Source organism: Eumetopias jubatus, unplaced genomic scaffold, assembly GCF_037043125.1.
Source record: "Eumetopias jubatus isolate StellerSeaLion01/CBP00866 unplaced genomic scaffold, mEumJub1_p1.0 scaffold_7, whole genome shotgun sequence".
In the NCBI taxonomy this organism is placed as follows: domain Eukaryota; kingdom Metazoa; phylum Chordata; class Mammalia; order Carnivora; family Otariidae; genus Eumetopias; species Eumetopias jubatus.
Genome location: NW_028274813.1, coordinates 118,592,994 through 118,620,460, shown reverse-complemented (window position 1 = coordinate 118,620,460; position 27,467 = coordinate 118,592,994). Strand labels below are relative to the sequence as shown.

At 49.3% G+C, this 27,467-nt stretch overlaps 2 protein-coding genes and 2 long non-coding RNA genes across 5 annotated transcripts in view; 3 read left to right on the top strand and 1 right to left on the bottom strand.

The window, feature by feature from the left end:
• Positions 1-231: 231 nt before the first annotated feature.
• Positions 232-9,076, top strand: BCL2A1 (BCL2 related protein A1). The gene is made up of 2 exons (XM_028093815.2): positions 232-813; positions 8,793-9,076. The coding sequence occupies exons 1-2, from the start codon at positions 289-291 to the stop codon at positions 8,898-8,900; spliced, it is 633 nt and encodes a 210-aa protein (XP_027949616.1). The 5' UTR covers positions 232-288; the 3' UTR covers positions 8,901-9,076.
• A 6,552-nt stretch (positions 9,077-15,628) lies between these two features.
• On the top strand, positions 15,629-23,860 carry LOC114201254 (uncharacterized). Its single transcript, XR_003607613.2, has 3 exons — positions 15,629-16,487; positions 17,460-18,327; positions 23,636-23,860. It is a non-coding gene; the product is annotated as an uncharacterized LOC114201254 (long non-coding RNA).
• Positions 16,891-24,130, bottom strand: LOC114201253 (uncharacterized). The gene is made up of 4 exons (XR_003607612.2): positions 23,526-24,130; positions 19,757-19,914; positions 19,110-19,269; positions 16,891-18,101 (listed from the first exon to the last, which is right to left on the bottom strand). It is a non-coding gene; the product is annotated as an uncharacterized LOC114201253 (long non-coding RNA).
• A 572-nt stretch (positions 24,131-24,702) lies between these two features.
• The window catches only part of MTHFS (methenyltetrahydrofolate synthetase), a 47,499-nt gene continuing 44,734 nt past the window's right edge, over positions 24,703-27,467 (top strand). The window contains exon 1 of one of the 2 annotated variants that reach the window (XM_028093814.2): positions 24,703-24,931. In XM_028093814.2, coding sequence (XP_027949615.2) covers positions 24,815-24,931 — 117 coding nt within the window. In that variant the 5' untranslated portion in view covers positions 24,703-24,814. Of the gene's footprint in view, positions 24,932-25,080; positions 25,212-27,467 lie in introns of those variants that run through there. The other variant, XM_028093813.2, reaches the window with a different exon arrangement.

Below are 27,467 nucleotides of genomic sequence, written 5' to 3'. Positions count from 1 at the left end.
CCACCGTGAATAATGCTGGGCCGCGAGCGTGGCATTGCGGGCTCGGATGGCAGTCTGCACGAATCTGTTGGAGGACTGGTCGGATTTGCACACGGGCCGCCCCACCGCGGGGGAGGGTGGTTCTGGTTTCTCTCTGTCCTGCCTTCAGCCTGTAAGTCCCCGAGTTAATCACTGACAGTTTGAGGAAGTGGCCTCTCAGGAACCGTTTTTCCTCTTCCACGTTTTCAACTTTCTCTTTCACACCCAGCCCACACCCGAGAGTGACGAGGAGGAAGGACCAGCCCGGTGATGCACACAGAAATTCCACCAGCCTCCACGCGTCGCCATGAGTCACAACCCCAGCCCCGCCGGCGCTCGCCTCATTTGGCCTCGGCTGGCCGGTGGGGCGGGAGGAAGATGATGGACTGCGAGTTCGGGTACACCCTGACACTGGCCCAGGACTACGTGAGGCACGTCCTGCGGGTCCCGCAGCCTGGCTCGGCCCCTAGCAGGGCGTCCCGGCTGCTCCAGGATGTGGCCTCCTCCGTCCAGGGGGAGGTCGAGAAGAACTTGAAACCGTGCCTGGACAGTTTTGATGTGATGTCTGTCGACACCGCCAGAACCATATTCAACCAGGTCATGGAGAAGGAGTTTGAAGACGGCATCATTAACTGGGGAAGGATTGTGACCATATTTGCGTTTGAAGGCATTCTCACCAAGAAGCTCCTCCGGGAACAAATTTCCCCAGATGTGGCTGCTTCTCGGATTTCTTACTTTGTGGCGGAGTTCATCACGACAAACATGAGAGAGTGGATAAGGCAAAACGGAGGCTGGGTATGTACACTGGGAGCCTTCTTCACGGCTCTTATTATCTTTGACGTAGGAATTGGCAGCTTCTTGCTAATTATTAAAAGTCCACTATCTTCTTTGGGTGGCTTGTTTTTAAAGGTTCTCATTTTTAAAACAAGAAGACATTTCTGGCTCATTTCCAGGGAATCCGAGCTCTGTAGTTGGCAGATACATGAGCTTGCTGTTTTTATTCCTAACAGTGTTAAGCGATGGGGGTGAGACTTGGGGAGCCACGCAGCATCACCCCTTTGCACTGTCCGCGTCAGGAGACGGGGACCCGGCTGGGACTTGGCTCTGGCCAGGCTGTCATGACAACGTAGGTTCAGTAAACAGAGTTGGTATGAGATGCTGTTATATTTGGGTAGTTATTATGTTGCAAAACACAGGTACATCTTTGCAAGTTCATGGTTTACAAATTGATTTTTTTCTCAGTTTTCTAATATAACAAATTCTAGCTATTAAAGCCTGTTGATAAAAAAAAAATAATGTGCTGTACCACCAGCAAGAACTATTTGGGAATTTCCAACCAACAATTCACTTCATTATCAAAGTCTCAAAAAGCCGAGAGTGGGAGGTACAGAGGGCTGTGTCACAAGTCATTGAGAAGGGGCTTTTCACAGCTGGCCGGCAGAGCCCGTCTCTAGACCCAGTACACCTAACACTGGCTTTCTCAAAGCACTCACGTCTCCATGGATCCTCTCCCAAGTCCCCAAGCCTGGACTTCTTCTCTCCCTAGAGAGGAGGTACCCACCATTATCAACTATGTTACATGCAAATCTTGCCCATTGAATACATCTATAGAAAATATACATAGTGCTTTCTGGGGCGCCTGGGTGGCTCAGTCAGTTAAGCAGCCGGCTCTTGCTTTCAGCTCAGGTCATGATCTCAGGGTCGTGGGATCGTGCCCCGCATCGGGCTCCGCAACGAGCGTGGAACCTGCGCAGGACTCCCTCTCCCTTGGCCCCTCCCCCCACCTGTTTCTCTCTCTCTCTCTTTCCCTTTCTTAAAAAAAATATATATATATATATAATATTTTTAAAGAGTCCTGTGGGAAAAAAAAAGTGCTACATACATGCCGTTGTCTGTACGTGCTGTGGGGGGTCTGGCTGGCTCGGGCTGTTGGAGCTCTCGGTTATCTCCACTTTGCCCCACAAACGGTACTTCCCCGGGCATGTCCGTTCCTGCTTCCCTGCTGGACAGCACGTCCGTTGCTCGGCGGGCCAGGCCCCCGCCTTCCGGAGGGGCCCCGCAGGGCTGCCCCCACGCCAGCTCGGCGTCCTAATTTCCCTTCTCTGCTGGGTTAGAAGAATCTGACCAATTTCTCTTGTTTTAGTTCCTGCCTCCTCGGTTGCCAGCGAGGTTGAGCACCTGTCCCCACCTTTACTGACCAGGGAATGGCCTATTTACAGTCTTTGCCCATTTTCCTACTTTTTGTCTCTTTCTCATCGACTTGTAGCAATTCTTTCTTGTATGTTTTTATTTTCAAGTATTTTTATATATGAGAAATATTTTGTTTATTCTTTTTATACATGTGGCAGACATCTTCTGATATGTTACCTGTCTTTTAAAACCATAGCTGCCTTCCATTATTATACATATCTTATTTGTATTTTTTAATTTATTTTTTAAAAATTTTGTTTTAAAGTAAACTCCGTACCTGACTTGGGGCTCGAACTCACGATCCCGGGGTCAAGAGTTCACACGCTCCTCCGTCTGGCGCCCCTCGTTATTATAAATGTTCTAACACTTGATGGGGTCGTGTTTTATGTGCTGTGCCCGGCATTGCCCCCTTCCTGTGTCGTGACAGGGCATCTGTTCTTCCTGACTCGCACCGACTTGGAGCTGGATGAAGCCTGGGGGTGCCGGGTCCTGCTCTCCTCTGGTCGGCTGTGGGAAGCTCTGCTGGCCACGGGTGGAGGATTCCACTGAAGGCAACACTTGTCTAGAGCAGGGGCCCACGTGCGAGCCTCCGTGGGCTCAGACTGCCCCCCACTGCCTCACATGGTACTTGTCACCCACATGGGTGAATGTTCCTTCAAAACTCAACTTCTCAATGACAGCCTGTGAGCTCGTGGAACTCATCATCTTCAGGGGGTGTGGGGTTGTCTCTGAGGATTTCCAGAAGTGGACTTGCCTTCCGGGGTGGCCCAGGTGTGAATGACACACAGATTCACACGTGTGCCCACACGCACACTCAGCGTTCACAGGGCCCTTCGGTTTAGGAGGGCTTGGAGCACCCGAAGAGCTTAGGCCTTGGACGTGGCTTTTCCATGGTCCTGTGAAGGAGTGGCTGTGCCGATCTGAGTCAGCACACACTAGCATGGCCACGTGAGACTTTCCCAGAAATGCTGACACATCTGTGTTAAGTTCTGAGTGAACTTAACACAGGAAGCGTTCGTCTAGGGGCAAATGGCATAATCACACGGCTGCTTTTGTAGAGTCTAAATTTACAGATTGGTGAAAATTGCTCAGATATGACAGATCTGGAAGCACAGGGTCCATTGTCCTGTCTGCTGTCACCCAGACTCGTGGTCAGGGCTCCATATTAGAAATGCAGGCCTATAGTGCATGGCGAGACGAGCATTTAGCAGACGACCAGAGGATATCTATAACTTCATGCCGTCTCAAGCCTGAGAACTTGTGGGTCAAGAAGGCGGTGCGTGAGGTGGCACAGATATTACCAGCACCCGGGCTGGATTCCAGGTGCCGGCTCCTAGTGCCCCCGGGACGTGAACAAGTTAGCGGAACTTCTCCGAGCCTCGTTTCCTCATTTGTAAAATGGGGGAGTAGTGCCATCTACACCCAGGGCTGCTGTCTAGATGAAGCCAGTCACTGGTACAGATAAAGCTCCTAGAACAGCTTCTGCGGCAAGTAACCAACTCAAGGTCAGGATTCTGGTCGTTAGTATGGTCGTACTGCTGCCTCCTTGGTGAACCATGCTTAATCTTCCTGAGTTACACCCCGACAATCAGACAGGAGTCCCCACGGAACCCAGAGGCCCCGGGGAACATCGAGGACCAGTGTATCCGCCATGTGACTGGTCAACTCCCCACGTGTTCTTTCTCATGCTTATCAGTTTGAGTGACTTTCCCTCCCTCCCCCCCCTTCCTCTCGCCCTTCTCCTCCTCTTTTGTTGGCGCTTCTCACTTTTCTCTTCCCCTCCCCGGTGCGCTGTTCCCTCCTCCTGCCCCCTGCTGATGTGAAGGGCTGGAAGTGAGGGGCTCCAGCAGGTCCGGTAGGATGTCTCCAGCACTGGGGAGGAAAGGGTGACCCGAGAGGAGCCCTGGCCGCTCGTTCTGCTGCAGAGCAGGGGGCTGGTGCCCTCCCCCACAGAGCACTCTCCTGCACCTGTGCTGGCCGAGCGGAAAGGACACTCAGGCCTCAGCGCCACACGGGAACAGGGCGAGTCGCGTCTGCTCAGGGCCCCATGGTCCTTCCCGTGCTCGGCAGAGGGCCTGCGACACGGAAGGCACCCCACAAATATGGGCTGATGGACGACTGGATGAAACAACATCGAAACGGACATCTGAATCCTGGTTTTGCCACTCAGCAGAGGTGTGATCCTGAGTGAGTCAGGGCAGGGACTCGAGAGGCAGATTCCTTACGGGATGACTGCCGTACGACACGGTCTAACGTACGCTGTATGCGAACATGAGGAAGACAGGCTACCCTCGAAGGGGGCGAGAAGATTGAAGACGTTTCTGTAAGAGTGCCTTGAAAATGTCCAATATGATACAACTATGAAGCGTATGTGGGCAATTTCAAGAGGTGTTTTTTTTTTGTTTTTTTTTAATTTCAAGAGGTTTAAATAAATCATTCTGAAAATCACCCACAGAAAGCCCCTCTGAAAGCGGGGATGTACGGGTGGCGCTGGGACTTTCCAAGGAAGAGCGAGGACAAGTAGTTCTTGTCTGCTGCTGGTGTTTTATGACCCTCTTGCTCTAAAGGGTGGTCTGCACGAAAGGACGTGCAGAGATGTGATGTGTACGCGAGCGACTCCGTGTCCCGTTGGCGCGAAGAGCTCTTCGTGAAGTGACGGAATCTCCAGGAGTCCCTCACACCCTTGGATTAGATTTGGGGGCCAGATTCTTCCTGTGTGTCTCTTGAATTTTAACTTGAGATTTAAGATCATCTTGTGAAAAGGGAGGTGAGACAGAACTCGAGCCTGCCTGTGGGTCCTTCCGGAACACTCTCTGGCCCTGGGCGTCACCCTCCACTCCCCCACACTCTACGTCAGGTTCATCAGTGAGTCCTGTTGGCGGCACCTTTGAAAGCACACCTAGACCCCGTCTCCCTCTTGACGGTCCGTGTAGCCTGTCCCATTTCCCTGCTCTGGTCCTCGCCCCGCCTCGGCCTGCTCCCCACGGGGCAGCCAGATCGGAGGCCGCCGTGTGCTGGCCTGGCCGGAACCCTCTCTGGCACCCCTTCACCCTGGGCGCAAGCACAAAATACGAAGTCCTGACTGCTCTACTCAAACCCCATCGGATCTCATTTTCTAGGAGTCCCTCCTATGTTCTCTTGGCTCCGGCCTCCCAGGATAACTAAGCACACTCCACCTCCCCGCTCCCCACCCCAGGGCCTTTGTACTGGCTCCTGCCGCTGCCTGGAATGACCTCCGTCCAGAGGTGTGCATGGTCCCCCGTGGCCCTTCCCGGGGGTGGGGGGGGAGGGGGTCTCCCTCAGCTGCCCCACCTCTGATGGCACTCCCACCGCTCAACCCCTGTGCCCTGTTCAGGACTGCGTGTCTCCGTAGGGCTCCTGCATGTTCAGTTCACTAGTCTGTTCCAGTGCCTGGCATGTGGCCGATGCTCAGTAAATATTTGTCGAACGAATAACTGAGTGAATAATCACTAGAGAAGCATGGGAATAACACCATGGTATTTTCCTCGATCTAAACTATTCTGCGGGTCTGGTTTTCTTCGAATTATGGATGCAGGATGTTATTTTGTGCTTTAGGCTTTCTTGAAGCCAAGATAGCTGAATTCAGTATAAACTATTCCCAGAAAGAACCAGATCTGGGCTCTCCTTGCTTATTACTGCGTTACTGACAGGATGCTGAACCCCTGGTTCTATATCTATTCTCCTCTATGATTTTCTTTTTTTTTCACGAGAGAGCGTGAGAGAACATGAGCAGGGTGGGGAAGGGCAGAAGAATCGGGAGAGAGAGAATCTTAAGTAGGCTCCATGCTCAGCGCGGAAGCCGATGCAGGGCTGGATCCCAGGACCCTGAGATCACGACCTGAGCTGAAATCAAGAGTCAGACGCTCAACCCACTGAGCCACCCGGGTGCCCCCACTTAATGGTATTAAGATACATTGAAAATCTATGTGTGAAAGGAGAAAAATCACTCCCACCACCCTAACGTGTCTGCGTGCATCCATCGTATGTAATTAGAATGAAGGTGCAGTAAGAGTTTCTCACGTGATTTCACAAATATTTTCAACCCTGCCTCACGGGCTCCATGCTGACATTTCTAACGTCTGCAGAATATCCCAACTTTATGCATCATGATTACTTAACCAATTCCCAATTATTAGACATTTGGGTTGCCTTCCTTCTTAGAAATAATGCTTCCAGACTGGCCCCATGATCAGTGTCTGACAAGGGACGGACTGGCTGACACGGTGTGCAGACCATTGCTCTGCTCGCTCGGACCGGAGTACGTGCTCTGCTGTGTGGCACCACCAGCATCCGCTGGCAGGACTCTGCGCCCTGAACGCTCGCTCCCGGTCCCTGCGCCCCAGGTCGCGGCAACCGCCGTCCTACTTTGTCTTTATGATTCTGTTCTGAGTACTTCATGTAAATGGGATTATGCAGTATTTGTCTCGTTGTGACGGGCTTAGTTCACTAAGCATCACGTGGTCGAGGCCCATCCACAGTGTAGTGGGGGTCGGAACCTCTTTCAAGGCTGACTAGCATTCCACTATATGAATGTACGTGTCTGGATAATCCATTCATCAGTTGATGGATGCTTGGGCTGCTTCCATGTTTTAGCTACTGTGAATTCTCTCCTTATAATTTTAGCTGTTTATAGTTAAAAACCCTCTAATCTTCCTAGAGCTGAATTTGTCAGTTTTCCCCTTTGTTTGCTCTCTTTGGTGGAGAAGCGGAATGTATGTGAGATGTTAACTGCCCAGCTGTAACAGACAGTGATCACGGTCGTGGTAACAGAAGCCATCTCACAGTGCCCCGTTACCACGAGCTTCATGAAATCCTGGGAAGGGAAGGAGCGAGGGGCACACGTACCTAGAGCGAGAAACGTGTGCGTGTGTAAGTCCGGAGGGAGAGGGAGCAGACTGTTCCCCCCGTTAGGCCAGGACATTGTGTCCTTAAGTGCAACATTTAAAAATATTATTCCAACAATTTTCTAATCCTTTGGGTAGTTGTTTGGAAGCTCATGGAATGAAAAGAACGGTATTTGCATTCCCTTCCAGGCCCAGGCACTAAGAAGTTAGGTGACGCCGGGCAACTCACTTTCTCCGGGGCCTCAGTTTCCTTGCTTGCCAAAATAAGAGCGGGCATTAGGCTGGGTGATCTCAGAGGTACTCTGCAGTCAGGATGCTCTATAATTATCGTCATAAATTACAGTGCACAGTTCACACCCTGTTGTTTTAATCCTTACATTTTTTATTGTTATGTTAATCACCATACATGACATCATCAGTTTTTGATGTAGTGTTCCATGATTCATTGTTTGTGCATAACACCCAGTGCTCCGTGCAGAACATGCCCTCTTTAATACCCATCACCAGGCTAACCCATCCCCCCCCCTCTAGAACCCTCAGTTTGTTTCTCAGAGTCCATCGTCTCTCCTGGTTCGTCTCCCCCTCTGATTTCCCCCCCTTCATTCTTCCCCTCCTGCTATCTTCTTCTTTTTTTTGTTCTTAACATATATTGCATTACTTGTTTCAGAGGTACAGATCTGTGATTCATCAGTCTTGCACAATTCACAGCGCTCACCATAGCACGTACCCTCGCCAATGTCTATCACCCAGCCACCCCATCCCTCCCACCCCCCACCACTCCAGCAACACTCAGTTTGTTCCTGAGATTAAGAATTCCTCATATCAGTGAGGTCATAGGATACATGTCTTTCTCTGATTGACTTATTTCACTCAGCATAACACCCTCCAGTTCCATCCACGTCGTTGCAAATGGCAAGATCTCATTCCTTTTGATGGCTGCATAATATTCCATTGTGTATATAAACCACATCTTCTTTATCCATTCATCTGTCAGTGGACATCTTGGCTCTTTCCACAGTTTGGCTATTGTGGACATTGCTGTTATAAACATTGGGGTGCATGTACCCCTTCGGGTCCCTACATTTGTATCTTTGTCACACCCTGTTGTTTTAAAACTATGATCAGAAAGAGAATGAATCGTAATAGAAACAACAGCCTCTTCATGGGCTCCGAGGCACTGCTGTGTCTGGCTTTATCGCGAGCCCTCATTCCGGTTACAAACATCAAGGCATATTTCAATGTCAGACAACCGAAAATGAGAAGAAATGGGACTTTCTATCTTCCAGAGCTGTGCTGTCCAGTATGCGGCCGTTGAACACTTGAAATGTGGCTAGTGTGATTTCAGATGGGCTCTAAGTGCAAAACACACAGTGTATTGTAAAGATTGGGTACACAGGATGTAAAATAGCTCCATAATTTTCATATTGATTATCTATTGAAATCATATTTTAGATAAATATATTCTTTAAATTGGTTTTACATATTTCCTCTTACTTTAAAAAAATGTGGCTGCTAAAAACTTGAGCTTCCGTCTGTAGCTCGCACTGTGTTTCTGTTGGACGGCACTGCCCCTGCGCGATGGTGCGGATGGACCGGGGAAACCAGGGTGGGCACGGACCAGACCAACTGTCTGCTTTAGTGAAGTGGCAGTTTCTTTGCTTTTCATCCCACTAATCTGTCTCCACTGATTTTTAAACTGTGAAATTTATTCTCCAATAGGAGGACGGCTTTGTAAAGAAGTTCGAACCCAAGTCTGGCTGGCTGACTTTTCTGGAAGTTACAGGGAAGATCTGTGAAATGTTCTCTCTCCTGAAGCAATACTACTGACCAGCCAACAGGGACACTCCCGATTGTGAAACCTGCCCGGTTTCCTTGACTCTTAGAAAAAGTGTTGCCAACACTTCTACTTCTAAATAAACAACTTTGGTGATGTAACGCGATGTTTCCATGTTACGGAAATTTTGTTCTCGTTTTAATGAATAAATTGTGTATTTGCCTCAGTATGTCATTTGTGTCCTGCCTGGGGGTTGAGCAAAAGGGCGAAGCTCGAGACGGGGGGCAGGTATTGAATCGAGGGGAGGAGGGCCGGGAAGGGGGTGCCGTTTCTGCCCCGCGGCTGATTTCCTCGAGGGTGTGCTCCTCACCCTGAAGTCATTTTTCCGTGTCGCTCGTGGAGACTGCGTGGGGGCGAGTCTGCGTCCTCCCTGGTGGCCCCCGTGACCCTGCTCCCTGGCCCACCGTTCAGAGGGGACAGATTCGCGGCAGCGACAGACGCAGGATACTCGGGTAGTCGGAACAAAGACACTTAGGTCAATGGCTTACTGTTGAGCCATCGTTCAACTTTCCCCTTAAAAAAGTTCATAAATGAGGGGGCGCCTGGGTGGCTCAGTCGGTTAAGCGTCCGACCCTTGGGTTTGGCTCAGGTCACGATCTACTGAGCCCCATGTTGGGCTCCATGCTCGGTGCGGAGTCTGCTTGAGGATTCTCACTCCCTCTCCCTCTGCCCCTCCCCCCACCAAACAAAGACTTTTTTTTTTAAAAGTTCATAAATTAGAAAATTTTATCTTTTGTTACATCCTGAGTTCCAGCTTTAGGCCAGGAAATCTGACTGCAGGAGAGGAGTGCCGCACTTTGTCCTGGACCTTCCCACGCTTCCTCGTCACAATCCCTGTCCCCTCTGGGCCTGTGTTACCTTTCTTAGGGAGTAGCTCATCTCCTCAGGAAACCGGAGCCCCTTGCTCTCAGGCTCTGCGCCTTCTCCCAGGGGATTTCAGTTGATCCATGCTTCACTTCCCTTGTGATTTTTTTTTTTTTTAAGCTGGTTTGAAGAAACCCCTTCAGAAATCACTCTTCCTAAAGTAGAGGTCTCCTGCACAAGCCTGCGCAGAGATTACACATGCACGCGCTCAGCCCCAGGCTGGTGCTCCCCACGGCCACTGCGGACCACAGAGAACGGAAGGGTTTCTGTATTTTATTGTATTTCATTCCATCATGACGAGTGTATTCCCTAATCCCCATCCCGTTTCCCCATCAGCCCCCACCTCCTCTGATGACCACCAGTGCGTTCTCTGTAGTGAATGGTCCCCCGTGATTCTTAACAATGTGGATTAGGGTGCTGGGGCAAGTCAGTAGGGAAACATTTTTTGCAGAAGTAGCTTTGGCTGATTTATCAAATCACATCTGAGAGCCAACCACCTGGGCCACCTGAGGCTTGTGTCTGTCCGGAACAGGGAGCACCTCTACCCTGTTGTTGCACCTCGGTGCTCCCGGCCCCCTGCGCTATGGCTGAAGTCCTAGCTTCATGTTCCCATGGATCTGAACTGAGTGCTGAGCCACGAGTGGACAGAACAAGACGTGCACTGCTACCTGCAATACATTTGCACAAGAAGCGACAAACCCTGGCTTTTTTTTTTTTTTAAGGGAGAGCTAGAGAGCATGAGTGGGGGGTAGAGGCAGAGAGGGAGGCAGAGAGAGAATCTCAGGCAGGCATGGAGCCCGATGCGGGGCTCGATCCCAGGACCTGAGGGGAATCAAGAGTCGGAACGCTTCACCGACTGGGCCACCCGGGCGCAACCGAACCCTGGCTTTTATGCCACGATGATCTTGTTAACAGAGTAGTACCTGCTAGGAAGTCAGGGACACTTCTGGCTTGGTTTGTGACCTGGTCTTTCAAACTGCAGCTCCTGTGTGTTTTATTACTAAGAAAATACAGGGGAGGGTTTATGATCCTCAACTCTTCGCTAACGCCACCCACAAAGATGAAAGTGAAACAGGTGACAGACCTAAAAGGAGGTTAGAACTATAGCAATCCCAGAAGAAACACAGGAGAAAATATTCACAGCCTTGGAGTTGGTAAAGATTTCTTAGCTACAAGACAAAAACTGTACCAGAAAAGAAAAAAACAAACCTAAAAACTATACTCCTATAAAGACAATTTAGAATTATATCTCAATAAAGTTGTTAAACTCAAAATGGCAAAAGGCCCAGAATGGAAGGTAACACACGTCCCGCTAACACCTGACCAAGGACTTGCACCCCGAGTACATGTGACCCTTACAATTCAGTAACAACACAACCATCAACAAAATTAAAACATGGGCAAAAGACTGGACCGTACACTTCAGGAAAGCAGATGGGCCAAGTACGCGTGGAAAGATGCTAGACACCACCGACCACAGGGAAACGCACGTTGGAACCACCGTGAGGCGCGCGTACACCCTCCCGAATGGCTCGCGTGGAGAGGTCTGACAGCACCGAGCTCTGGGGGAGACGTGGAGCCACTGAACTCTCTCATGCACGACTGGCACGGTGTAAAATTGGGAAACAGCATGACAGTTTCTTCTAAAGTGAAACGTGCACTGACCCTAGGGCCCAGCGGTTCCACTCCTAGGTGCGCACTCGGCAGAAATAAAACATGTCCACGCTGTTCCCAGCAGCTTCATTCATAATGGCAGAAAGACCCGGACACAACCCAAATGCTCCACAAATTGTAGCACGTCCACATAAGGGACTATTACTCAGCAATAATCAGGCACGGGGTGTTGGCTTGCGCAACGGGATGGACAAATGTCAAACATGCGGAGTGAAAGAAATTAGTCACAGGAGAGTACATCGTGTGCTGCGTCGTTCACATGAAACTGGAGAAGACAAATTGACGGTCGGTGGCAGAAAGCAGATGAGTGGCAGCCTGGGGCTGGGGCTGGGGCACCGAGCGGGGGAGGTCTTTCTGGGATGATGAGAGTGTTCCACATCTTCACTGGGGTGGTACACATACACTTGTCAGGTTTCATAGAGGCGCTCACTTAAAACAGGTGCATTTTATTATACATCACATCTCAATGTAGTTGATTTTTAAAAAGCTCTTGTTTTTGCAAAAAAAATGATAAACACTCATATAAATGATGCACACTAAGGAAAAGTACAAAAGGGGAAAAATAACATCACCCCAAATACTAATTTAAAGTGGAACACTATCAGGGTGCCTGGGTGCGAAGCGTCCACCTCTTGGTCACGGGGTCTCTCCCTCTCCCTCCGCCCCTCCCCCCACACTCACTCTCTCTCCTCTAAAATAAATAAAACTTAAAAAAAATAAAGTGGAATGCTATGAATGCTCAAATAAAATCATGAAGCACTATTCTTTGTGCCCCTGGTCATGTACAAGGACGATGCGGTTGCACTCGCAAGCCTGTGGACACTCTGCAAGGCCCTCTGCGTGGCCCTCTGGCATTTCAGCTCTGCCCCCCATGGTAGCCTCACTGGCCTGTTTGCAGCACCTTCTCCCGCAGACTTTCACACGTTGTCTCCTCTGCTTAGGACACTTCTCTACCTCGTCCCCTGTTCAGGCTTACTTGCCCTTCAGATTTCAGCTCAGAGGTCCCTGCTTTAGGGATGCCTTGCCTGACAAGGTTAAATTCTCCTTTTATAGTCTCCCCAAACACCACTATCTCAATTAGAGTTTTCTATTTGTATGATTTGTAAATCAGTGCATCTGTTTCCCCACAGACAGCAAGCTCCCGGAGGGCAGGAACCATGGCTGTCTGTGCTCACCTTTCTATCTCAGAGTCTAGTTCAGAGCCAGGTGAAAGCTCAGTAAACGCTTAAGAAACACATGAATGGACGTGAGTTGGTTTGGGAATGCGTCGTGCCCATGAGGCCGGGGAGGGGCTGAGCGTCAGGTTCACCGACAGCACGGCAGAGTAATGGCTATTCTCCACGCGCTGGCATCTCCAGAGAGTCACCGCCTTTGATCTCACGCTGGTCCTCTGAAGCGGCTGCTGTCCCCGTCTTAGAAACACACTTAGAAGCAGGGAGAAACTTGCCCATGTTCATGGGGTTGGGTGGGTGAGTCACGCCGGCCCTGAAGCTACACGGCCCTTGCCGCCCTGCACCTCCTCTTCCCGCAACACTTCCTCCTGGTCCTGCGGTGCCGCCCAGATGCCAACTTCCCCATCCCGTTCACACGCTGGACCTGCGTGTGAAGGCCAGTGGGGTGCAGCTGCTGCCCCCACTGAGGGCACGCGTCCTCAATAGCCAGCTGGGTGTCCTCATCTCCCGCGTCTGTACCCCTCACCCCTTTATGCGTCTCCTCCCTGTAGAACTGCCCTAACTTCGACTGGTCATCGCTATCTTGGATCTGGAAACTTTCTGCAGAGGGTGCCAAGCTGCTGACAGGGAAACGCTGCCTTGGGTAACTCCATGGAGCATGAATGTAAACCCTTCCTTTACAGGCGCTGACTCGGTGTGGCTATCTCTGATGGACAGTGCTATTAGGGATACAGCGTCAGGATGGACATGGCTAAATCATTTTCCCACGGTGTTGGTGGGTTTTCTCTGATTCATCTGCCTTAGGAAGGAAGGCAGGATTTTCAAGACAGCTGACTGAGCCTAGCGCTGATTTGCTGCTTTAACGGAGTAAACCTAACTGGCCCCCAGGAGAACCAAACCCGTGACCAGTGTTTCCTGGAACTCTTCTAAAGCTCAAGGCTCATGACCCTGCTATTTGAGCAACTGAAGAATGTATATATAGGAAGCATCTATTATAGACACTTGCAACACAAGTATTTGACACAATCTCATTCCCACTGACTTTGCTGGTACTGCCTGAGAACTCCCGCATGCCCTGCCCACCACCTCTGGATGCCTCCTGTGCACCTGTATCAGTATATTTTTCTCCCCTCCTGTTGTGATTGCGGAGCCATGTATCGGGAGGCCGAGCCCTACACTTGTGGATTAGACCTCTCTCCTTCCTCTGCAGGAACATCTCTTCAGCCTCCCTTAATGTAAAACCAAACAAAACCAAACACACCACCTCTCCGTGGCTACCCTGTTTTTCTGCTCTCATTCATGGAAAAACTCCTCAAAATAGAGTCCATACTTGCTCTCCAAACTCTCCTCTCATTTTCTCTTGGACCCTAGTATCAATCAGACTCTCACCACCATGAGCAAGGTCATGGATGGATTCCCAGTCCTCAGGTTTCCTGGCAGGATGGCGCCGGACACAGCAGATGACTCTCTATGTTGTTAGAGGACTTCAGGGACACGGGTCTCACTGGCCGCTCTCCCCATGTCCTTCAGTGAATTTTCCTCGTCTCCCCGAACCAGCTGCCCGCCCCCGAATACCGAGGCACCCCGGCCAGTGCTCGGCTCCCCTCTCTCCCCACACCTACACTTGCACTTCAGGTATCCCATGTGGTGAGCTGGCTTTACGGGGCCACCACACGCTGGCAGCCCCCGAGTTCACGCCTGCAGCCCAGACCTCTCCCCTGAATTCCAGACTCAGATGTTCAACTGCTGATCTGACATGTTTCTACTTGGATATTTAACAAGCATATCAAACTCCATCATGTGAAATCTAAATACCTGTCACTGCTCCCTAACGCTGGAACCCCTGTACCCTCCGCCATCTCTCCATCCACTCGGGCAAATCCTTTAGGCTCTTGACTCCTTTCCTCTCATACGCCAAATGCAACCTATCAGGAAGTACTGTTTGCTTCCATCATCAAAATACACACACGAGTCAGCAATTTATTATCATCCTCATTACCACTACCCTGATCCATAACACCTAAAATCTCTTGCCTGGGTTTTGCAGTAACCCCCTAACTGGTCTTCTTGCTTCTGCCCCCCCACAGTGTGTTCCCAACATGCAGCTCCAGGGGTCCTTTAAAAGGTGAGAGAACCTGAATGAGGAAGTCTCGGGGGTGAAAGGTGCAGCGTGGAGAATACAGTCCGTGGCACTGTGACAGGCCTTGTGGTGACAGGCAGGGACCACACCCATGAGGAGCATGGCATAACCTATCGAGAAGGTGAATCACTACGTCATGCACCTGAAACTAACGTAACATTGTGCGTTAGCTATACTGCAATAGAAAGAAAAAGGAACAAATGTAAGTATGGCACCTCTCTATTCAAAACTCTCCAGTGCTTTTCACCTCACTCCAAGTAAAAGCCAGAATCTTACAACACTCTTACAAGGATTCTTTTTCTGTTATTCTCATGACAAGGCTTTCCACGGCCCACCTGCCCTGTGAACAACCCGAGCTCATCCTGCCGTGCCAGGCGCACCCTGCGTTCCTCCTAGCCTCCTGAGTTCTGCCTGGGATGATGTAGGGCTTCCGAAGATAACAGACTTGGGGGGACACGGATGGCGATGACTATCATGAGGCCCCACCCCACGCCCACAGAGTTCTCTGGGGATTCAGAGATCTAAGCAGCAGCATCCCTACTGTTGCGGGTACGTGCACGCACAGTGCCAGTGCTTTCAGTCCTTGATGGAGACGCGGCGTATGCCTGCTGAGTTGTTACCATGTTCTCAAAGATTTGGACTAAACGAGGAAGACCCTCTTCCCCAAGAGTCGACGCAGTACTGAACTAGACAAGGCTCTTTTCTTGTTACAGGGTTCTCCCCAGCACATAGAGCCCTCCAGAGTAGCCAGGGACGCCCAGGAAAACAGAGCCTCCAGGGTTCAGTGGAGGCCTTTGTCCAGTAACAAAACCCCCGGAGCTCGGGGGCTGCCTCCCCTGGGGGTCCTCGGCGGCTCTGTTTGCCTATTTAGCGTGTCCTTTGGCCTTCAACCTTGTTGATATTCAACCAGCTGCTCAAATCATGAACTAGGTTTGCGGGAGTCATCCTCGAACCTTGCTGACCTTTATTCCTGTTCTTCAACCAAAAATTAACCAAATCCTGGCAACTTCACTTCTTAAATATCTCTTCATCCATCCATGTCTCTCCTTCTAGCTCCTTAACTCTGACACTCATCCAAGCTACCATTACTTCCATCCAGGCCACCCTCGTCCATTGCCTACCCCGTCTGGTACATTATCATCCTCATTAGTATAACTAGCATCCTTATCTGAAAAGTAAATCCAGTGTCACCCCTTTGCTTAAACTCATTCAGTGGTTCTTCATTACTCTTAGGAACTCAGATTCTTCGCCAAAACTCTGTGTCATTTCCCCTCCCCACTTGAGTGTGGACTGGACTTAGTGACTTGCTTCCAAAGAACAGAGTGTAGAAAGGGGGAACCACACCGTGACGGAGAGGCCTGGCCCCTACTGTGTCAGCCAGGCAACCACAGTTAGTGTGCGCTGATGGCATGTATCTTTCGGTATCATGTGATGAAAAGGGCATTTAATCTCTGGGGTATTCCTCCCCAAACCCATAACCCCGCAAAAACATCCATCACAAATTGAGGGATATTCCACAAAATACCTGACCGGCACTGCTCCAAACTGTCAAGGTCATCAAAGCACAAGGGAAGTCTGAGAAATGAGCACAGAGTCAAGATGAGCGCGGCTGAACAGGGTGGGACCCCGAGACGGAGCACGGGCGTCAGCAGGAGAACCAGAGAAACCCAAGTGAAGTCTGGGGTTTGCTTGGCAGCAACGTACGGACCCTGGCTTCCTAGCTTGGACACGTGGGTACCATGGTAACACCCGGTGCTAGCCCTGGGGGTCTGGGGAGGGGCACTTGGGGACTCTGTATTTCCTTTGCAACCTTTATGTAAATTCAGTCTTTAAAAAAGTTTATTAAAACACACAGAGACAAATCAAAACCAGCCCCGTGGTCCGTGGTCCGGGCCCAGCCCCTCAGCCTTATGACCGGCCTTTCCAGCCATCTTTCAGTTCCTCTGTAAGGTCAGTCACAATGTTGCTTCCTTGAGGGCCTTTGCACATAGTTGCTTCTTCTTAGAAAAATCACTCACCTCCCCTCTCTCTTCTCACCCACCCTGTCAGCTGGTTAGTGCTTACTCAACCTCAGGATTTCAGCTGAGACACCACTTCCTGGTGACAGGGGCGGGTGGTGGGGGAGGAGGTGCGGGTCATCAGACACCTCCTGACCTGTCTAGACGGAGGGGATGATCTGTGCAGGCTGACTGTATTAAGAGTTTGCACGATAGTTCTATTTCTTCCTGCAGATTGGCACTTGGCTTATACACCAATCTGTGGTAGTGTTTCCTGAACTTTAATATGAATACAAATCACCTGGGGATCTGTTAAGATAAAAATACCGATTCTGGGGAGGGCCTGAGACCCTGCCTGCCTGACAGGGTCCCAGGTGGTGCTGATGTTGTTGGGTCACGGACCATGCTCAGAGCAGCAGGTCTTGGCAAATGGATCACATTTTGGTGTGCTGATGGAAATTAAGTCTTGGGTCTATGCATGTAAGAATGAGACCAAGCGTATAAGTGAATCCAGTGTTTGTTTCACTTTTGATAATGGAAACTCTATTCATTTCTGCTACTCCCTCTTTGAACCTGCCCATCCCCACCCACTTGCAAATTTCCACACCATTTGTTGCAGGGGAGGTGTGCAACCAGCGCAGCATCACGGATGTGAGTCAGTGGGTTTCCCTGGTGACATTATGACTTTTCTTTTTAAATTTCTAGAACGGCTACCTACTACTTAGAGCTGAGGGAGCCACCCTTTTCTGAATATTCCCTAGTTTGTCAAGTCTCTCTTCAACGTGGTTCCATACTCCAGCTATGGTTTGACCAGTGAAGAATACAAGGGGTCTTTTCTCTTGACCTGGACTCTTCCATCAGAGCTTGAGATTTTACTAGATTCAACTGATTGCTTTCCCACTGAGTTTGCTCATCACCCAGCCTTCACCCACCGACTTCACCAACATCCACCCAGCACTCGAGCCGTCCCGGGTCCAGCGCTGAGCACTGAGGATGCAAGCCGCTGGTACACATGGTCCAGGCTGACAGCCACGGGGGACCTGAGCAGGTGGAGAGAACACTGCCTGGACAGAAGAGGCGGCTGAGCCTTGGTTTCGCAGATCCTGATTTCTTTCACATAGTAGCTCCACGCAGTGAGCTTGGGCCAGCCGCGTGTGGTGTCCAAACCTGTTTCCCATGCTGTGAAAACCTCACGGTAATACTGCTGTCATGGTCTCTACGGCCAGCACCTTACTGAGGTGGCAGAGCTGGCCAGTGCTGACGGGGCTCCTCCAGTTCAGGCGGCCGCTCTCCTCTCGCCCATGCCCAGCAGGCCGACGTGAACCCCAAGAAGCTACTCCCACGGCCCTGCGATAAGGAGCACGGACGTTCCGTCAGGGAGCCGGGTGGGAGGAACAGCTCACAACTGAGGAGGCTTCCCAAGCTCCTCTTCCTGGCTGTGGCTTCCAGGGGCTTGTCTCCCCAGCTCTCACCTCAAGTGCAGGGCAACTTTGTCAGCCCCGCCATAGTCTATTGGACACTCCTTCCCTTTGGGAAGCAACAGAAGCTTCTCTGACCATCTTATGCACAACAGGTTAGGGACCATTTTTTTATTACTGTGGCTTTTGTTCTAAAACCCAAGTGCCTTATCAAAGCATTTCTTCTTCTTAAAAAAACAAAAAAACAAAAAAACAAAGTTATCTACATGGTGCTTTCCCAGGAAGAATTCTGGTGACTAGAACGTTCTCCCCATCAGCACATTAGGGCAGCTCTGCAGTCAGCCGTGCCCCGGGGTCTACAGAAGCACAAGGCGCCGTGCTAGGGAGTGGAAAGCGACAGGGCTGCACAGGGTCGCTGAGAGGAGCGGTGTCCTATGATGGCAGGTTTTTACCAAAGGAATTTTAAGAGACAGTGATAGGATGAGAATGTTTTCTTCCTAAGGAAGCTAAGTTTGCTGAGACCAGGTTGTAGCAGAGTTTGATCGCTGGGAGATCAGTTAGGAGCCTGATGTAACAGGTGGTTAGGGTGGTTACTAAATGTGTATTGACTTACACTTGGGTCAACTAAAACTTCTAGTTTTTTCACAGGATGATCTCTCCCATTCCATGCTTCCACCAAGTTTATTTACTGAACATTTTTTTTAAATCTTTTCTTTTGAACTACTTTTAATCTTACAGGAAACGTTGCAAAAATGGACTTCCCACATACCCTTCATCTAACTTCCAACAGCATCTCACATAATCTTAGTACAGGTATCCAAGAAAGAAACTAATGTCCATACCACACCTTCACCTACCACACAAGCCTTCCCTGAAGCCCACCAGTTTTCCCACTAAGGCCCTCTCTCTGGTCCAGAAGCCCATTGAAGACAGCTACCTGTACTTAACTGTCCTGTCACATCTTCTTCGTCTCCAATCCCCAAGTTTCTTGGGCTTCCAGGACTTTGAGACTTCTGAAGAGTGCTGGTCAGGTGTTTATAGAATGTCTCTCAATTTGGGTTTGCTGTTTCTTCATGACTGAAGTTTTCCTGATTTTTCTGGCAGGAAGGAGTACCACATATACAATTTGTGTCCTTTTTAGTGCACCCATATTACATCTATGTAATAGTGCACCATGTTAACGTCTATTAAGTATCTTGTAGGGAGATACTTTGAGACCACAAAAATGTTCTTCTTGTTTCTTATTTTTTTGCCTGCTGATTTTAGCCCCCATCAATGGTTCTTGCCTGCACTGATTATAAGTGCAATGTTTGCCTAATGGTGATTCTCGGTTTCCGTCATTCCTTCCACATTTATTAACTAGAATTATAGGATAAGGAGCTATGTTTACTTGTTTTCTTGTTATTTATCATTATTCATTTATCAATCACCATGGACTATGGATATTTATTTTAGTTCATGGATTATAGAGTTAAATTATTATTTTGTTGCTCAGATGGTCCGAGCTTTGGCCACTGGGTACTCCAATTTGGAGTAGAAGCTCCCCTTCTGACATGCTCCCTTCTGTTGGGATCACTTCCTTACCTTGTGGCACCACGAGATAGTCCAGGCCCATCTTGCTCCTGCCTCAACGCTGGAAGCCCTATTTTTTTGTTGGAAAATGACATTTGGAAACCAAGATTTGGACGCTAGATTTCATTGCTACGGAGGGTCATTGCTTCTAGGTCCTCTCACGAACAGAACTAGGAAACATAAGTACATGTATGTAACACACATCTCTCTTTCTCTATCCATTTGTATATATATTTAAAATCACAAATTTATATCAACACTTCCAATTCCAAGGCAATACAACAGGGTTCATTCCAACCTTTACTCCTTCCTTATTTGTAACTTGTTTTTCCTGACAGTGAGAAACCGGGACTCTCATTATCTACAACTTACTTATTTGCTCAGTTCTAGAACACAGATTAAGTAGTTTCACACCGATTTATAACCCTATGAGAAACACATGTCTTACCGGAGTGCCGTATTAGTGCAGAGCTGTTTTAGTCTTTAGACAGTCAGAATGCTGCTTTCTCCTTACTTACGTTGGTCCCTTTTCTTCTCCACCCTCCAGTCACGTGGTGATTGGTAGCCACGTCCAGCGCAGCGCCGTTCTGTCCCTGCTTGCACTGTTTTGGCTTCCTTCCACACCCTAGCTGCATGTATGTGCACACGTGTGTAGGCAGATGTTGGCGTGCTTCTGAGGGTCAGAGCTACCCAGACCGGTGTCATCAAAGAAACACCACTTTCCCCTCGTCACATGGCTACTCCCTTCCCACTCCCCCACCCTGTCCTCACCTTTTCCCTAGGGGACCCAAAGTCTGTTTCCAGTTTATATGTATTGCATTTTTTTCTTTCAGAAATGAGCAGATACGTATAGATTTTCTTTTACACTATTGTTTATTTTACAGAGATGTAATGGACATTAAATTCACCCTTTTAAAACGTACAATTCCGCAGTTTTTAGTACATTCACAGTGCTTTACAACTACCATCTCAATCTAATTTTAGAACATCTTCATCACCCCAAACAGAAACCCCATACTCCACTCCCCTCCTTCCTAGCCCCAGGCAACCACTCATCTACTTGCCGTCTCTATGGATCTGCCTGTTCTGGACATTTCATATAAATGGGACCACACAGTATGTGGCCTTTCGTGTGGCCTGTCACTAGGCCCATCCGTGCTGTAGCGTCTCATGTTCCCATGAGCATGAGGGCTCGTTTCTCCACACTCTCGCCAACACTCTTCTGTGTTTCTGATTATAGCCACGTGAGTGTGCGCAAGTGGTATCTCTTCGTGGTTGTGGTTTGCATTTCTCTAATAACTAATGATGCTGACATCTTTTCATATGCTTATTAGCCATTTGTGTATCTTATGTGGAGACCTGTCTATATTTAAGTCTTTGGCCCGCTTTAAAATAGATTGTCTTCTTTTATTGCGGAGTTGTAAGAGTTCTTTATATATTCTGGATTCAATTCCCTTATCAGATATATGATGGTGTCCTTTAACGTACTAATGTGTTTAATTTTGATGAAGTCCATTTACTTTTCTTTTGTGGCTTGCGTGTTTGGTGTTGTAACTAAGGAACCACTGCCTAATCCAAGGTGATAAACATTTATGCCTATGTTTTCTTCTGAGAGTTTTGTTTCAGCACTTATATTTAGGCCTTTGATCTATTTTGAGTTAAATTTTGAAATGGTGTTACATAAGGGTCCAACTTCCTTGTTTTCCATATTCCATCACTGTTTGTTGGAAAAGACTATTCTTTCCCTATAGAATCATCTTGGCACTCTTTTTCAGGAAAATCAACTGACCATGAATGTGAAGGTTTAGTTCTGGGCTCTCAATTCCAGGCCATTTACCTACCCTTCTGTCCTTATGCCAGGACCACACTGTCTGGATTACTGTATCTTTGTAGTAACTTTTCTAGTTCAGTAGTGTGAGTTTTCCAACTTTGTCCTCTTCTTTCAAGAATGTTTTGGTTATTCTGGGTTCCTTGCATTTCCATGAGAATTTTAGGATAAGTTTGTCAATTTTTGCAAAAAAGCCAATTTGATAGGTATTGTGTTGACTCTATAGATCAATTTAGTGAGTAATGCTATGTTAATATTAAGTCTTCCAATCCATGAATATGGGATGTCCTTTAATTTATACAGATCTTCTTTCAACAATGCCATGTAGTTTTCAGAACTCTAACACTTGTTAAATTTATTTCTAAGTATTTTTTTTATGCTATTGCAAATGAAATTGTTTTTCAAATTTGAGCCTATCTGCATTATTAGATAACTCTGTATTAGTCAGGGTTCTCTAGAGAAAGGGAATCAATAGGAGATCTGTGTGTATATATATATATAGTCTTATTATGTACGGTTTATATCTTGTTATATACACCTATTATTATATATACTTAATAACATATATATCATAAGATACACATATAAATCTCCTACCTATATTATCTCCTGTTTTAGTTGGCCAATAAACATAGGCATGAACTGCGTGGGTTCACTTACATATAGATCTTCTTTAATAAATATAGTCCAGTACTGTAAATGTATTTTCTCTTATGATTTTAATAACACTCTCTTCTCTAGCTTACTTTATTGTAAGAATAGTCTATAACACATACACAAATTAGGTGTTCATCAGCTGTGCATGTTATCTGTAAAGCTTTCGTCAATGGTAGGCTTTTAGTAGTTAAGTTTTTGGAGAGCTGACTGTGTGTGTGGGGGGTCAGTGCCCCTAGTCCCCATGTTGTTTGAGGGTCAGCTGTGTATGTAGCTTGATGGAACCAACAGGACTTATCTCCTGTTGGTTCCAGACTTATGATAAAGAACTGGCTCATGTGATGATGGAGGTCAGCAAAATCTCCAGGGCCATGGTCCTAATTTGAATCCAAAGGCCAAGAAGCTGCTGTAGAACCAGAAATATGTCCAGTATGAATAGTGCCAGGCTGGAAGATTGGTCTCATATCCTACAACTTTGCTGAGCTCCAGTTTATTAGTTCTAACAGCTTTTTTTTTCCAGATTCCTCGGGATTTCCTATATATAAAATCATGTCATATGCAGAGATAGTTTTAGTTCTTTCTTTCCAGTCTGGTTGCCTGTTATTATTTTTCGTGGCTTACTGCCCTGTAACCCAACTTTTGAAGAGTTCTTTATTAAAAGAAATTGACCCTTTGTCTGTGGTTTATGTTACAAGTATCTCATTTGTCAGCTGTCTTCTAATATTGTGTATGGCTTTTTATGCTGTGCAAAATTACAAAAAACTTGTATGTAGTCAAATTCATCAGGTTTTTCTCTTATTGCCTTTCCCCTACACTGAGATTAAAGAGGAACTGCCCTCTCTCCTTCTACAGTCTCAGGTTTTACACTAGACCCTTAATTTATTTGGAATTTTTTCTTGTGTATGGTGTGAAACATGGACAAAATTTTATCTTTTAAAACACGGCGGTCTAGCTCTCCTAGGACCGTTTATTTAAAAGTTGATGCTGGCCCCTGTGATTTGAGGTATCTTTGTCATATGCTAAATTTCCACACGGCTTCAGGTCTATTTCTGTGCTTTCTGCCCTATTCCACTGTGACACTGTGTGGCAGTGCCACACCATTGTAATCACAGGGGTTTTAAAGTCTGTTTCAAGGTTTGGAAGGGCCTTTCATTTTCCATGTTTTCCTGGCTCTTCTTGAATGTTTTCCCATAGGAACTTCAGTAACACTGATTAACATAAAACTTAACTAAATCTTCTCAACTTCTACTTATTTTACAGTTCCATTTCCTTATCTGTAAAATAAACGAACCCTCTCACCTTTTCATTGGGTCACTGGTGTCAACCTGTGAGGGCTAAATCTAGAGTGTAAGAGCCTTTCTCCACACTGAGTTAGTCCCTTGAATTATGGTCTTTTCTTCCCAATCCAGGTACATGCTCTGCAAGACAAAGAAAACTTGGTGTCTCCATGTCCTCATCGTTTATTCCTGAAGGAACAGTGCTTTCCTAGGAGGCCCAAGTTCCAGGCAACACTGCTGGACCTTGAACCTGTCATAAACTGGGCAACTTACTCTGAGTCCTAAATTCTCCAAAAAGGCACCTGCTACATCAACGGTCTTTCCTGTCCCTCTGTAATAAACCGGCTCCCTCCCACCCACGGGAAAAGAAAAAGGAGTGTTTTTGTCAAAAAACGAAATCATTTTCCCTTTAACCAGTAGGTCTGTGTATCCTGGGTACTTCTCATCGGCCTGCCCCTGCACTCTTGTCAGGCCCCACACAGCTCCTAAGGACTGCAAGGCTCACTCACAGGAATCTAGGCCAGCGCTGGGGCCCCCAGGGCGCCCCCTCCCCGAGCCCAGGCCGGGCCACAGCCGGGTTGGCGGGTCGGGAAGTCGGGGCCAGGCGGTCACTCGACCCCCGGGGCCGCGCCGAGCCCGGACAACATACCCCTCCACCAACCCTCCCCCGGGATCACCGGGTCCCCCAACGACCTTTGACCCTCCCCCGGGCCGCCCCTCCCCCGGACCCTCCCCCCGGGAACCCACCTACCTCGGGCGCCCCCCATCCCCCGGGGCCGCCCCTCCCCCGGGCCCTCCCCGCGGGAACCCGCCTACCCCGGACCCTCCCCCTCCCTCGGGGCCGCCCCTCCCCCGGACCCTCCCCCCGGGAACCCACCTACCTCGGGCCCTCCCCTCCGCCCCTCCCCACCTCGGGCCCTCCCCCCAGGAACCCGCCTACCCCGGACCCTCCCCCTCCCTCGGGCCCGCCCCTCCCCCGGACCCTCCCCCCGGGAACCCACCTACCTCGGGCCCTCCCCCATCCCCCGGGGCCGCCCAGAGCCCGGGCCCTCCCCTCCGCCCCTCTCCACCTCGGGCCCTCCCCCGGGGCCTCACTGGGCCCGGACCCTCCCCCCAGGAACCCGCCTATCTCGGACCCTCCCCGCCTCTCTCTCGGGACCGCCCCGAGCCCAGACTCTCCCCCTCCCCAGGGGCCGCCCGGAGCCCGGAGCCTCCCCCTGGCCGCGAGGAACCCGGTCCCAGGCGGGAGGTGTGCTGGGGGCGGGGCGCCCGAGACCCGGAAGCGGGGACGAACACAGGGGAGTCCGAGAGATGGCGGCGGTGGCCGTGAGCAGCGCCAAGCGGAGCCTGCGGGCCGAGCTCAAGCAGCGTCTGCGCGCGATGAGCGCCGAGGAGCGGCTGCGCCAGTCCCACCTCTTGGCCCAGAAGGTGCGAGACCGCGAGGCCCGCCACGGCACCGGACCGCCACGCTCGCGTAACGGCCAGGCGGCTCTGGTTTGGCGGCCTGCGCAGGCGCAGCCCCCGGCGTGCGCACGTCGCTCCCGGGCGCGCGCACGTCTCAGCAGGAGCCGGGAGGAGGCCTCCGGGCACGCTTCTCCGCGGGCGGCCTCCGGGGGCGCGCACGTCCTTCTGTCGGGGGAGCGTGCGGCGAAGGGGTCCCGGGCTAAGGAGGGCGAGGGTGGAGGTGGATGGATGACAGCTGGCCGAGGTGAGAGCAGGGTGGGGGCAGGAAGCTCTGGCGGGCTGAGCGGCGGGCACTGAGGGGCCCCGTGAGACCCCGGGAACGTGGACGCGCAGCGAGAATCCAGTCGCCTCGGGGACGCGAGCAGAGAAGCGCGCGCCCGTGCACCTGTCCCCTCGCGCGGGGCCGGGGAGTGTGGGACGCCCACGGGAGGCGGGGGCGGGTCGCCGGTTCCGACGGGCGTCCGAGCCCTTTCCGCAGAGCGGCGCGCAGTTCCGTGAGGTCCCTGCAGTGAGCGGTGCAGCCAGAATCCCTCCCTCACCCTTCCCTGCTCTGTCGTCCACCCATTTCCCAAGTGCAAGGTCCCTATGGGTTACAGCGGCCAAGCAAGCCCACCTCTCCCTCTCCTTCCACGCAGGTGTGCAGGGTTGCTGTGCACGTTCGCACCGAGTTATTGGAGCTGCAGTGAGAGGCATTGCCGGGTGCACGGGTCGTGCAGAGGACTGGCCTCGCTGGCGGGTGCTTAGATCTTAGCGCGTCATCTCACGCATAGGGAGCACTCACCGTGGTCCACTCTGGCTATGTGCGGGTGGCAGGGACGAAAAAGATTGGTCGTTGCTCTAAAGGAGAGTCTGCACTGAATAGAGAATCGCAGTGCTGTCAGATATGTGATGAACACCAAAGCTGTAGAAAGCGCCATAGGAAGATGTTCAAGGTGCACCTTGTAGTTGAAGATGGATTTTGTCAGGTGAAGGGAAGGTGATGTGGCACGTGCAAGAATATTCTGGCAAGAGATAGAAGCACACTAGTGAACACGGCCTTTGGAGCTACACGGATCTGCATCTAATCTGGCTCCACTGCATTTTAGCCGTGTATGGCCATGGCCGAGTCTCCTAATCTTTCCGAGTGTCTGATTCCTCATCCATTAAAGGGATAATGTCATCCTTGTAGGCCTATTGTGAGGGTTTAAACAGGTGGGTAAGGGGGATGAGTTTGGTGCTTCACATTTTTTTTTTTTTTTTTTTTTTGCCGATTTTATTTTTAAGTAATCTCTACACCCAAGGTGGGGCTTGAATTCACAACCCCAAGATCAAGAGTTGGCGTGCTTCACTGAGCGGGTCAGGCATCCCTACACATGTTTTTGATCTATCCTTTAGGAAAAGCATATTGGCAGCATTTTGGAAAATGGAAGTCTGTGCAGTTGAGAATCAGCCAAACCTGGGAACTGGTTGGATAGAGCTCAGACAGTAGTGGAAAGCAGAGGAGTCTTCTGTGATTTCAAAATTCAGAGCTGGGGGTTTAAGGTCACTAGACAGGAGGCACGTAGGAGCTGGAGCAGATTTTGGAATGGTGTGGGGAAAATAAAGATGAGTTCAGTTTGTCTGTCTGTAGAAGATAGGAGTTCATAAATACCAGGTGGGAACAGTAGCTGCGCAGATGCAGAACCAGTGACAAAATAGGGTGACAACTCAGAGCTGGCAACAGAGGAGAGAGAAAAGTTGAAAAGCAGACCCATGACCCTCCATACTCCATACATTTTACCCCCTACAAATACACACATACAAGAAATGTTTCACAGCCCAGTGTTTCGCAATTCTTACTACATACAGTGAACTTTACTATATTCTGTTTTATTTAAAAATGCTGATTGTAACCTGCTATTGATTTCATGGTCAGCCAATGGATCATGGTCAGAAACATCCACGTGCTGTGATTAGAGCAGTGTTTTGCCATAGTGCACGTTCAATAAAGGTGCTAAGTGATGCCTTTCTCTCAATAACGTTTTTTAAAAGGCACATTTATTCTTAATGACACAGTATTTTTTTTTATAATTTAGAAATTTATCGGAAAAGTGATGTACGGTGAAGAAATTCAACTTTATGCCATATCTTGACTCCCCAGCTAAATAAGGAAATTAGTGCCCTGTACTCTGTCTTCTGTTGCATCTGCCAATTTCTGACCCCTGTATCAACGTACTTAAATTGCCAAGTTTTATAATATTTGTATTCTGTTTTATAATTAGAATGAGTCTACTGAGCATTTTCTGTGACTGATTTCCAAATTTGGAATTTAAGTAAATAGTATTTACAATATATTGGTTATATAGGTAGTATTCACTGTAAAACCAAGTTGTATGATTATAAGATAAGGATGTATGTTTCCTGTGCCGCTAGATGTATGTGTCTAGGCGGAGAATGTTTCAAGTGTCATTACTGAGAACTCTCGTTATGCTCTAAAACTGCTCAAAATCATGACGTGTTTTAGTCTGTTCCTATTTGGAAT

Excerpts from the sequence above, each read along its gene's own strand:
- BCL2A1 (XM_028093815.2), top strand. The coding sequence starts at position 289 with ATGCACACAGAAATTCCACCAGCCTCCACGCGTCGCCATGAGTCACAA. Across the intron at positions 814-8,792 it reads TAAGGCAAAACGGAGGCTGG|GAGGACGGCTTTGTAAAGAA; the intron begins GTATGTACACTG and ends ATTCTCCAATAG.